Here is a 12,625-nt window from a genome sequence, read left to right on the forward strand (position 1 = left end):
TTGTGTCTCCTTGCTCTCATTTTCTTCTATACTAATAAATACAATAGCTCTGAAAAAAAAATTTATCTTTCAGTTTTGAGCACATACAATTTTACATTCTGCTAATCTCTTTTCATACATTATCACATTCATTCTTTTTTTATTTTGTCAATATACACTGTATATGATTATTATGGCCTGTCACCGACACCTCCCTATTATCTTTCAGTTTTGAGCACATACAATTTTACATTCTGCTAATCTCTTTTCATACATTATCACATTCATTTTTATCATAAGTTAAAATTTCTACAGGCAAAAGAAAATATTCCTTTACTGTTGTTATATCACATTCATTTTTATCATAAGTTAAAATTTCTACAGGCAAAAGAAAATATTCCTTTACTACCTTCATTTATAATATAAGGGTGATTCAAAAGTTAATGGAAAGATTTGTATTATTGTTTAATTTCATTTTTCCATGAACTTTTTGAAGTAACCTCATATATGTCCTTTCTTGCATTTTATAACCTTAGTGATGAAGGAACAGTAAAGGATTTTTGTTTTCTGTAAATTCTCCCCACAGTGGGGATTTTCCTCACATTCTTCCTTTGGTTTTAAATCTCTTCTCTAAGACTTCTTCATCCTCTGCCTTGAGATCTGCATATTTCAGAAAATTAAAATAAAGTGTTTCTGTCTTCCCCACCAAGGTCAGCATTCCTGGGGGCAATAAAGTGTTTGAATCCGAGAAAACATGCAGTTAAAGAAAGAAGATACTTCAAAGTAGTAAAGAAATTGATTTGACAGGATCTAGGGAACTATTCCACATGGAGGTGGTGGGAGTTTCAGATAATGTTAGAGATGCCCTCAATCTGATATAGAATTGAGTGAGATTGGGAGAATATGATGTAAACTTGGTTATAGAAACATTTATTTAGGAACATTGGTAACATCCACAGTGTGTGTCAACCATACCACGACTGGAAAAAGAGGCCTCCAGGAAGGTATAGATTCAGCAATGATATTGACTGCTCTGGAAAGTTCCATGGAGTGAGGCATGCAGAGACCCATGTGGGGAAGTCCACACTGACCCTGGGCCCCTCACCCTGTTGCTGTGTCAGAGAACAGAGCTCTGCGGTGACTCTGGGAGGAGAGTTGCATAGAGCTCCTGTCTCATCCCTGACTCAAACTGGCCTCTGTCTTCCTGGTACTGAGGTAACTTTTTACACACATCGCACATTCCTACTCAGAAAAAATCTTGAAGAAACATATTAACCAAGTTCACTTACAGTTTAGCGTCAATATATCGAATATTTCTGTTCAGGCCATCTAGGACTTTCATGTCTTCTGAAGACAACTGGAATTCAAAAACCTATCACAGGAGCAGAAAATGTTTATTATTTTTAGACTGCATGATTGCCAATCTGGAAAATCCATGTGCATTAGACAAAATGGTGAAGACACATTACTTAGAATATCTGAGAGTTTTCTGAAAGTTATGCAGGACATCAAAAGCAGCATTCAAGTGGTTAATGAACACCAGGTGAAAAATAGACAGTAATCTAATACTCGATGTAATACATTAAACTGCACAATACTACAGACAAGAGCAGATCTTAAGAGAAGCCGAAGAGGAAACAAAGCTGACATTATTCAAAGATGAAAATGTTATGGACTTAAAGATCCAGATGAATGTTGAGGCAAATGTTACAAATTTATAAGCGTTTGTAAATGTTACAAATTTAGTGAATTTAATGGATAAAGTTAAATTTCTATATCTATGAATAAACAGTTAAAACACAGAAAAAAATTTCAACCTAATTTAAGGCAGGAATTGTCCAAATACTAATGATATCCTACTGAGAGGACTCTAGAACTAGCTGGAAAAGGATCTCACTGTTTAAATTTGGGGCACTGTGAGCATCAAGAAGGCAATTGCTCACAATGAACCAAATATATTTATAAGTCTGTAGCAGTACCCTAAGAAAGTAATGCAAAGAAAAAGAGAGAGAGAGAAAGAACACAAAATATAAACAATTTAACAATCAATGAATCCAGGTAAAAGGTGTTCATTGCATGACTCTTTGAACTTTTCTGTATATTTGAAAGTTTTTGAAGTAAAAATGAAAAAGTTATCAAAAGACTATTTAAATTATCAGTTATCTATAAATAAATAAGATAAAATATATACAGTGTGTTAGTTAAGGCTGTTATAAAACTTAATAAAATATGTTAAAAGACTAAGTAACTGAAAATTCATATCCTGACCATGGATTAGAATCTCAATATTATCAAGAAGCTATGTTCACTTCAAATTGTTTTACATTTTCAACTTAATATTACGTAATGACCTAAAGACTTACTCCTCTGTAGAAGTGGATAAGGTGATTCTAAATTTTATATAACAAAATTATCAGTCAACAATAGCCAACCTACTCTTAAATAAAATATGTTAGGTAAAAGTTTTACCATTCTGAACAGCAAGAGTTATTTTCCAACATAATTAAGAATGTACAGAAGAAGTAAATAAGTCAACTAAGAAAAGAGAGGCAGGAAATGCACTTATTCTTATTGGGAGTTTTTTGTATCCATATGAGTATGTATATATAGGTATGAGTGCATAACTGGACCATATTTATCATATTAAAAAATTCAGTTGTGTTAATGACCACATTTGGAAGGAAAAACTATAACACTTTCATAAAATGATATAGTAGACTGTTGTCATGTTCCCAATATAGGAAAAGACACAACACGAATAAACCACTAAGGAAAAGCATGAAGTATTTGACTGCATTAAGAGGAGAAACTATTCTTTATGAATGTTTCAACAAATAAATTCAAATTTAGAAACAATTAATATCCAGAATATGTAAATATGGTAAATTGATATAAAAATGCCCCCCCGATACGTCACATCTCCCTGTCTCCACCGTCCTTGTTATGTCAATTTGCACTCCATTGTATTGACAGGTGGTGTCTATTTCCCACACCTTGGGTGTGGCCCAGCCTGTAACTTGCATTGGTCAATAAATTTGCCAGCAGCATTGATGTGCCAGTTCTAATCCTAGACGTGAAAAGCTTTGCAAATATCCACTAACTGCATTGGGATTGTGGATGTGCTGAGGAAGGGCCTTAGCTACCTGGCTGAAGGATGAAAATACATATGGAGGAGAGCTGAGGATCCTCTGACAACAGCACAGATGACATCCAGGAGCAGAGCTGACTCCTTGTCCTGCACCTGCTGCAAACACTTTAAAGAGCCCAGCCAAGTTCAGAAAACTCACTGAGTTCAGGCTATGCCCAGGTTAATTTTACACCATACCATCAAGAGATAAATGAATGGTTTTGTGTTAACTTCTACCTTGGGCATAGACTGTTTTACAACTATAGCTAATGATATAATAATTGTCTCCACTTAAAAATGAAAAGAACAGATGACCTGTTAAAACAGGCAAAAATTTAAAGAGACCTTAAAATAGAAAAAACTGAAAGGCAATAATTACATGAAAACTAAACTAAATAAGTGTTCAGGGAAATACAAAATACAACCATAATAATTTGCACACTGAGATCACCTAATCTAACTCCGTCATTTCAGAAAATGAAGAAGATGATATGTCACTTGCATAGAGCTACAGAGTAAATTGTCAGCTTAATGCTGAAACCCAAGTCTCTGTTTTCTGTCTAATTTTAGTACTATCCAGCCATGCCGCCTCTCCTGTGGTAGAGTAGGACAAAACTCTTACCAATACAGGCATAGGAAATTCCAGGGAGATTGACTTGGATAAAGAAGTCTTGAGAGCCTTACAAAGAAGCACATGCGTGCAGGGGGCTGTGCAGGAGCCCGATGCCCACAGCCCCGCGCATCACCTGCAAGTTCTCCCTGATGTGCTTCTCATTGAAACTCTTGGCCAGGACCACCACCCCACGCTGCAGCTGGTAGCGAAGGGCAATCAGGGCTGGAGTCCGCTTGTACTTTTCTGCCATGGCACAAAGAACTGGATCACTCAAGAGAACCAGGGAGCTTGGGTCCACACTGGAAGGAAAGGCAGAAATGCTCAACTCCTGAGGCTGAGTATTCTGTTTCACAGGAGACTCTCAAAACAGACTGAGGCATCTATCCTAGACCAGAGCTTCTCGAATGTGCTCCCTAGACCAGATGCATCAGCATTATCTGAGATCTTGTCAGGAAGACAAATTCTACCCTCCCCATGAGCCGTTTTAGAATTAACCCCAGGAAACTGAGTATGGCATGATTAAAAACATTTCAACAAGATGATGTTCAGTTCAGCTCCTTTTTGTCCTTATTACCATTGGTTTTCTCGTTGGCTTCCCAGAGCACAGTAGGCAACCAGAACAATGTCTTTTGACTTGCAGAAATCCAGCAGTTTGCTCTGGTTGAGGTAAGGATGACATTCCACCTGTAGATGGCCAACAGAGAAAAGTTTGTTATAGGAAATATTAATGTCAATATTTTAAAAAAGATAAAAAGAAGCTGAATAAAAAAACCATGTAACATTAAATTTGAAGTGAAAATATTAACCTCAGCTAGTCATCATCTTTTTTTAAAAAAAAACAAAGAATAATGCTGTTTCCTGATAGGTTAAAAAAATGCATTTTCGATAACAAGAAACTGCATGAACCAGATTTTGGTTTCTAAACAAAACTTTGTCTGCTACAAGAAGAAGTGGCAAAGTCCACATCTGGGACCTTTTAAGGAAGCTTGGACATTGAATTGTACCACAAAGTAAGAATTTGGTCAAACACTCATGAACGCAAGTCTGAGGAACAAGAGACCCAGTTTGGTAGAGATCCCACTGATGATATTTGGGTAGATTTCAGCATCAAACATAAAAATGAATAAAATCAGTACAGCACATAAAGTAGATAAAAATCCATGAGTCCATATGATAGATATACAGAAAGAGAGAGATAGGGTTACAGAAAGAACAAAAATATTTTCCCACATAGATGGTGATTTTTTCAGTAAGGTATTTTTCAGATAATTACTTATTAAAGGGATGGTATTGTAATACCCTGTTTACAGAAATAATTGTAATTTATCCTGGCATCATGAGAAAACGTTTTTAATTATTCAGAATAATTTCAAATAAGAAATGTAAAAAAAGTAAGTGGTTAAACAGGAAAATAATTATTTTACAAAGCCCGATGAAATAACTAATTTTGATCAAAATAATCAATGGATACTCAATCGTTATGTGAAAATTTGCTACAGAATATGACTTCTCCTGCTGACAATTATCACCCAAGAGATGGTTATCAAATGCAAATGGCAAAGCATACGTTTAGGAAGAAGAGATCTGGCTACGCCTAACATAAGCAAGGGATCAAAGCCACCGTCACTAATAATGAGAAAACCTGTCAGTAAGTACTACCTATCAGGTGCAATTTCACTGACACAGCATTCCAAGGACACTGTCTTGCCAACAATGTTTAACTTTCATGTAATAATGCATTTAGATCTTACTTTTAATTTAAAGAAACTTGGAATAGAGAAACAAGTTATCTAATATGGCAGGACAACAGTCTGATAAATATAGAATATTGGGCATAACCTGTCTGGATGTATGAGGAAAAGGATTGGTGACCATCCCGGGTTAAGAGAGCTTGAGAAACAAGATAAAAAGCAATATATGAACCACAATTGTATCCTGGTTAAAAGGAAGAGCTGCATAAGACATTTGGGGAAATCAATGGGAAACTTGAACCCTGACTGGATATTGGATGGTATGAGGCAATTATTGGTAACTTCCTGAGATCTAACGATGGGACTGTAGCTGTGAGAGGGAATATCTTCATTTCTGTGACACACTTTCCGAGTTCTGCAGAGGTTTAATGTCAGCTCTACAACTTACTTTGTAGAAGTTCAGCACTATTTACACATATGTGCACAGATGTACCTTATACTCCTATATCAACCTATATTTGGCAAGGTGGCAAGATATCAACAATTGTGGATATAAGTGAGAAAATATGGGTGTCCTGTATCACTTTTTCAAAATTTCTGAATATTTTTAAATTATCAAAATAAATGGGGTAAAATATATTAAAACTAAATTTAGTTTTTTAACATTTATATTTGAAAATCATTGTGCTATACCATTATATATCTAATTCAAATAGTTTATAAACTACATTTTCTAACTGAGGATGTTCATTCCTTGACTCCAAGTTGTTAAAAATAACTGAGAGCACAAATTCAGGCACAGAATGAACAGTTGTATTTATACAGTTGATTTAATGGCAGAAAGCAGAGAGGAGACACAGGCTAGGGTATGGTCCGTCAGAAGGTCGGCTCTATGCTCTGCTAAAGTTTCTCAATCTTGATTTTATAAACAGGTAGCACCATAAACAGGTAACTTCATCCTTCTAACCTGAACAACTTTCAAAAACTGCAGCTAATGTTTTCCTGTATTCATGATTCTGCCGAAGAACCCTGAAAGCAGAGGTACCAAGATATAGGATTCAGACATTCAAAGCCCACATTAACCCTTATACCTGTCTCTCTTCTTTTCACCCATTTCTTATTTACTGCCCATTCCATGTTTTCATAGTTGTCCTTCACACAATTCCCTCCAAGTCACTTTAACCCATCCAGTCCTTGGTCGTCCATAATAGCTCAGGGAATTTCCACCTTGCCCCTGACATCTAATTGATTCCATCCCTCCCTGGTCTCCTTTACCTCCCCAAATTCTAACACAAGGTTCAGCACTAAGGTCTCTCTATATTTTCAGTAAGACTTTAGCAAGCAGGGATGTAAAAAGGGCTCTCCCTGCCCTTCTAGACAGAGGCTCTGCTCTGTAGAATCTCCTGTTGCTCAAAGGTGAGATGAGCAGGAGGGAAGGACAGTGGACACCTGGCAGGAAGAAGGGGACGAAGAACAGGAATGAGAGGAGGCTGAGGTGCTCACCTGGTTGCAGACGGGCTTGTACCTGAGCCCTGGTTTGTTGAGGATCATCTCTAGCTGCCTGCNGAAAAGCATGAAGTATTTGACTGCATTAAGAGGAGAAACTATTCTTTATGAATGTTTCAACAAATAAATTCAAATTTAGAAACAATTAATATCCAGAATATGTAAATATGGTAAATTGATATAAAAATGCCCCCCCGATACGTCACATCTCCCTGTCTCCACCGTCCTTGTTATGTCAATTTGCACTCCATTGTATTGACAGGTGGTGTCTATTTCCCACACCTTGGGTGTGGCCCAGCCTGTAACTTGCATTGGTCAATAAATTTGCCAGCAGCATTGATGTGCCAGTTCTAATCCTAGACGTGAAAAGCTTTGCAAATATCCACTAACTGCATTGGGATTGTGGATGTGCTGAGGAAGGGCCTTAGCTACCTGGCTGAAGGATGAAAATACATATGGAGGAGAGCTAAGGATCCTCTGACAACAGCACAGATGACATCCAGGAGCAGAGCTGACTCCTTGTCCTGCACCCGCTGCAAACACTTTAAAGAGCCCAGCCAAGTTCAGAAAACTCACTGAGTTCAGGCTATGCCCAGGTTAATTTTACACCATACCATCAAGAGATAAATGAATGGTTTTGTGTTAACTTCTACCTTGGGCATAGACTGTTTTACAACTATAGCTAATGATATAATAATTGTCTCCACTTAAAAATGAAAAGAACAGATGACCTGTTAAAACAGGCAAAAATTTAAAGAGAGACCTTAAAATAGAAAAAACTGAAAGGCAATAATTACATGAAAACTAAACTAAATGAGTGTTCAGGTAAATACAAAATACAACCATAATAATTTGCACACTGAGATCACCTAATCTAACTCCGTCATTTCAGAAAATGAAAAAGATGATATGTCACTTGCATAGAGCTACAGAGTAAATTGTCAGCTTAATGCTGAAACCCAAGAGGATCCTCTGACAACAGCACAGATGACATCCAGGAGCAGAGCTGACTCCTTGTCCTGCACCTGCTGCAAACACTTTAAAGAGCCCAGCCAAGTTCAGAAAACTCACTGAGTTCAGGCTATGCCCAGGTTAATTTTACACCATACCATCGAGAGATAAATGAATGGTTTTGTGTTAACTTCTACCTTGGGCATAGACTGTTTTACAACTATAGCTAATGATATAATAATTGTCTCCACTTAAAAATGAAAAGAACAGATGACCTGTTAAAACAGGCAAAAATTTAAAGAGACCTTAAAATAGAAAAAACTGAAAGGCAATAATTACATGAAAACTAAACTAAATAAGTGTTCAGGGAAATACAAAATACAACCATAATAATTTGCACACTGAGATCACCTAATCTAACTCCGTCATTTCAGAAAATGAAGAAGATGATATGTCACTTGCATAGAGCTACAGAGTAAATTGTCAGCTTAATGCTGAAACCCAAGTCTCTGTTTTCTGTCTAATTTTAGTACTATCCAGCCATGCCGCCTCTCCTGTGGTAGAGTAGGACAAAACTCTTACCAATACAGGCATAGGAAATTCCAGGGAGATTGACTTGGATAAAGAAGTCTTGAGAGCCTTACAAAGAAGCACATGCGTGCAGGGGGCTGTGCAGGAGCCCGATGCCCACAGCCCCGCGCATCACCTGCAAGTTCTCCCTGATGTGCTTCTCATTGAAACTCTTGGCCAGGACCACCACCCCACGCTGCAGCTGGTAGCGAAGGGCAATCAGGGCTGGAGTCCGCTTGTACTTTTCTGCCATGGCACAAAGAACTGGATCACTCAAGAGAACCAGGGAGCTTGGGTCCACGCTGGAAGGAAAGGCAGAAATGCTCAACTCCTGAGGCTGAGTATTCTGTTTCACAGGAGACTCTCAAAACAGACTGAGGCATCTATCCTAGACCAGAGCTTCTCGAATGTGCTCCCTAGACCAGATGCATCAGCATTATCTGAGATCTTGTCAGGAAGACAAATTCTACCCTCCCCATGAGCCGTTTTAGAATTAACCCCAGGAAACTGAGTATGGCATGATTAAAAACATTTCAACAAGATGATGTTCAGTTCAGCTCCTTTTTGTCCTTATTACCATTGGTTTTCTCGTTGGCTTCCCAGAGCACAGTAGGCAACCAGAACAATGTCTTTTGACTTGCAGAAATCCAGCAGTTTGCTCTGGTTGAGGTAAGGATGACATTCCACCTGTAGATGGCCAACAGAGAAAAGTTTGTTATAGGAAATATTAATGTCAATATTTTAAAAAAGATAAAAAGAAGCTGAATAAAAAAACCATGTAACATTAAATTTGAAGTGAAAATATTAACCTCAGCTAGTCATCATCTTTTTTTAAAAAAAAACAAAGAATAATGCTGTTTCCTGATAGGTTAAAAAAATGCATTTTCGATAACAAGAAACTGCATGAACCAGATTTTGGTTTCTAAACAAAACTTTGTCTGCTACAAGAAGAAGTGGCAAAGTCCACATCTGGGACCTTTTAAGGAAGCTTGGACATTGAATTGTACCACAAAGTAAGAATTTGGTCAAACACTCATGAACGCAAGTCTGAGGAACAAGAGACCCAGTTTGGTAGAGATCCCACTGATGATATTTGGGTAGATTTCAGCATCAAACATAAAAATGAATAAAATCAGTACAGCACATAAAGTAGATAAAAATCCATGAGTCCATATGATAGATATACAGAAAGAGAGAGATAGGGTTACAGAAAGAACAAAAATATTTTCCCACATAGATGGTGATTTTTTCAGTAAGGTATTTTTCAGATAATTACTTATTAAAGGGATGGTATTGTAATACCCTGTTTACAGAAATAATTGTAATTTATCCTGGCATCATGAGAAAACGTTTTTAATTATTCAGAATAATTTCAAATAAGAAATGTAAAAAAAGTAAGTGGTTAAACAGGAAAATAATTATTTTACAAAGCCCGATGAAATAACTAATTTTGATCAAAATAATCAATGGATACTCAATCGTTATGTGAAAATTTGCTACAGAATATGACTTCTCCTGCTGACAATTATCACCCAAGAGATGGTTATCAAATGCAAATGGCAAAGCATACGTTTAGGAAGAAGAGATCTGGCTACGCCTAACATAAGCAAGGGATCAAAGCCACCGTCACTAATAATGAGAAAACCTGTCAGTAAGTACTACCTATCAGGTGCAATTTCACTGACACAGCATTCCAAGGACACTGTCTTGCCAACAATGTTTAACTTTCATGTAATAATGCATTTAGATCTTACTTTTAATTTAAAGAAACTTGGAATAGAGAAACAAGTTATCTAATATGGCAGGACAACAGTCTGATAAATATAGAATATTGGGCATAACCTGTCTGGATGTATGAGGAAAAGGATTGGTGACCATCCCGGGTTAAGAGAGCTTGAGAAACAAGATAAAAAGCAATATATGAACCACAATTGTATCCTGGTTAAAAGGAAGAGCTGCATAAGACATTTGGGGAAATCAATGGGAAACTTGAACCCTGACTGGATATTGGATGGTATGAGGCAATTATTGGTAACTTCCTGAGATCTAACGATGGGACTGTAGCTGTGAGAGGGAATATCTTCATTTCTGTGACACACTTTCCGAGTTCTGCAGAGGTTTAATGTCAGCTCTACAACTTACTTTGTAGAAGTTCAGCACTATTTACACATATGTGCACAGATGTACCTTATACTCCTATATCAACCTATATTTGGCAAGGTGGCAAGATATCAACAATTGTGGATATAAGTGAGAAAATATGGGTGTCCTGTATCACTTTTTCAAAATTTCTGAATATTTTTAAATTATCAAAATAAATGGGGTAAAATATATTAAAACTAAATTTAGTTTTTTAACATTTATATTTGAAAATCATTGTGCTATACCATTATATATCTAATTCAAATAGTTTATAAACTACATTTTCTAACTGAGGATGTTCATTCCTTGACTCCAAGTTGTTAAAAATAACTGAGAGCACAAATTCAGGCACAGAATGAACAGTTGTATTTATACAGTTGATTTAATGGCAGAAAGCAGAGAGGAGACACAGGCTAGGGTATGGTCCGTCAGAAGGTCGGCTCTATGCTCTGCTAAAGTTTCTCAATCTTGATTTTATAAACAGGTAGCACCATAAACAGGTAACTTCATCCTTCTAACCTGAACAACTTTCAAAAACTGCAGCTAATGTTTTCCTGTATTCATGATTCTGCCGAAGAACCCTGAAAGCAGAGGTACCAAGATATAGGATTCAGACATTCAAAGCCCACATTAACCCTTATACCTGTCTCTCTTCTTTTCACCCATTTCTTATTTACTGCCCATTCCATGTTTTCATAGTTGTCCTTCACACAATTCCCTCCAAGTCACTTTAACCCATCCAGTCCTTGGTCGTCCATAATAGCTCAGGGAATTTCCACCTTGCCCCTGACATCTAATTGATTCCATCCCTCCCTGGTCTCCTTTACCTCCCCAAATTCTAACACAAGGTTCAGCACTAAGGTCTCTCTATATTTTCAGTAAGACTTTAGCAAGCAGGGATGTAAAAAGGGCTCTCCCTGCCCTTCTAGACAGAGGCTCTGCTCTGTAGAATCTCCTGTTGCTCAAAGGTGAGATGAGCAGGAGGGAAGGACAGTGGACACCTGGCAGGAAGAAGGGGACGAAGAACAGGAATGAGAGGAGGCTGAGGTGCTCACCTGGTTGCAGACGGGCTTGTACCTGAGCCCTGGTTTGTTGAGGATCATCTCCAGCTGCCTGCAGTTAAAGTTGGACACCCCAATGGACTTGGCCAATCCTGCGTCCTTACACTTCTCCATGGCCTGGGGAGGAAGGGGTTGTGAGGAATTATTTGTGCATTTGTCTGCAGATCAGGAAATCCTACTCTCCTGGGAGTCAGGGTGGAACCAGATCCCCCCTCTTTAGCCTTCCTTCTCTGTACTCTTTCCTCCAAGCACTCACCTCCCACGTGGCACGGAGATCCACTGTATCAGGTAATACATTTCCTTGTTCATTTCCTGGATAAAACTTCTGTCCTGGCTGGAACAGAAACAATTATTCCAAAAATGTCACATAAATATCTCACCCTGTGCCTGCTCCCTGGTATGTCTAGGGCTGGGCACTAACTTCCATGAGGTAGGTGGTGGAATGATCCAGATACTGATATTTGCACAGAGTTTGCCTATGGAATTGTGAGTGATGCCTTTAGGAAATAGGCTTCCTCAAATCTCTAATGATTTGGATAGGTTTTAATAAACAATCTTTATTACGTGCTACGTTAACTCATTGTGAGTCAACTTACACGTGCCTGAACCCTATGCTTTTCTCTTTGGAAAGGCCTGCCTTTTGCTAGGAAGGAAAGCAGGTTACATGGCTTTATTTCCAGAATAACATTTGCAGTCTCGACCCAGGTGTGATATTCAGAGCTCTTTGTCCTTCTGACCATACAGGGACAAGCACATGAGCCAACCGTAGTCAATAGAAGCTTAGAGGCTTGTTTAAAGATTAATTTGGATGAGAGGAGACCCAGAGAAGCTCTCAAATGCTAATGACCAGGAGCCTTGAAATTCCACAAAGCCATATTTGCTAGCAATGGAAAAGACTAAGACAAAAATCAAACAAACCTGGTGGAATGCAGAGATGAGGGGTGGAGGAAAAGAAACACTTCTGAAGATGACTCTAAATCTTTAA

The 12,625-nt window shown here is 37.8% G+C and overlaps 1 protein-coding gene across 3 annotated transcripts in view; it reads right to left on the minus strand.

Annotated features, from left to right (window-relative positions):
* Positions 1–12,625, minus strand: part of LOC103581518 (aldo-keto reductase family 1 member C4-like) — a 22,786-nt gene that overhangs the window by 1,412 nt on the left and 8,749 nt on the right. Inside the window, exons 4-9 of one of the 3 annotated variants that reach the window (XM_008563332.1) lie at positions 11,897–11,974; positions 11,635–11,757; positions 9,015–9,124; positions 8,574–8,739; positions 1,269–1,351; positions 1,226–1,236 (exon numbers count right to left, since the gene is read on the minus strand). In XM_008563332.1, the coding sequence (XP_008561554.1) occupies positions 1,226–1,236; positions 1,269–1,351; positions 8,574–8,739; positions 9,015–9,124; positions 11,635–11,757; positions 11,897–11,974 (571 nt within the window). The remainder of the gene's footprint in view (positions 1–1,225; positions 1,237–1,268; positions 1,352–8,573; positions 8,740–9,014; positions 9,125–11,634; positions 11,758–11,896; positions 11,975–12,625) is intronic. The other 2 variants (XM_008563333.1, XM_008563334.1) reach the window with 2 other exon arrangements.

Source organism: Galeopterus variegatus, unplaced genomic scaffold (assembly GCF_000696425.1).
Source record: "Galeopterus variegatus unplaced genomic scaffold, G_variegatus-3.0.2 Scaffold13239, whole genome shotgun sequence".
In the NCBI taxonomy this organism is placed as follows: Eukaryota; Metazoa; Chordata; class Mammalia; order Dermoptera; family Cynocephalidae; genus Galeopterus; species Galeopterus variegatus.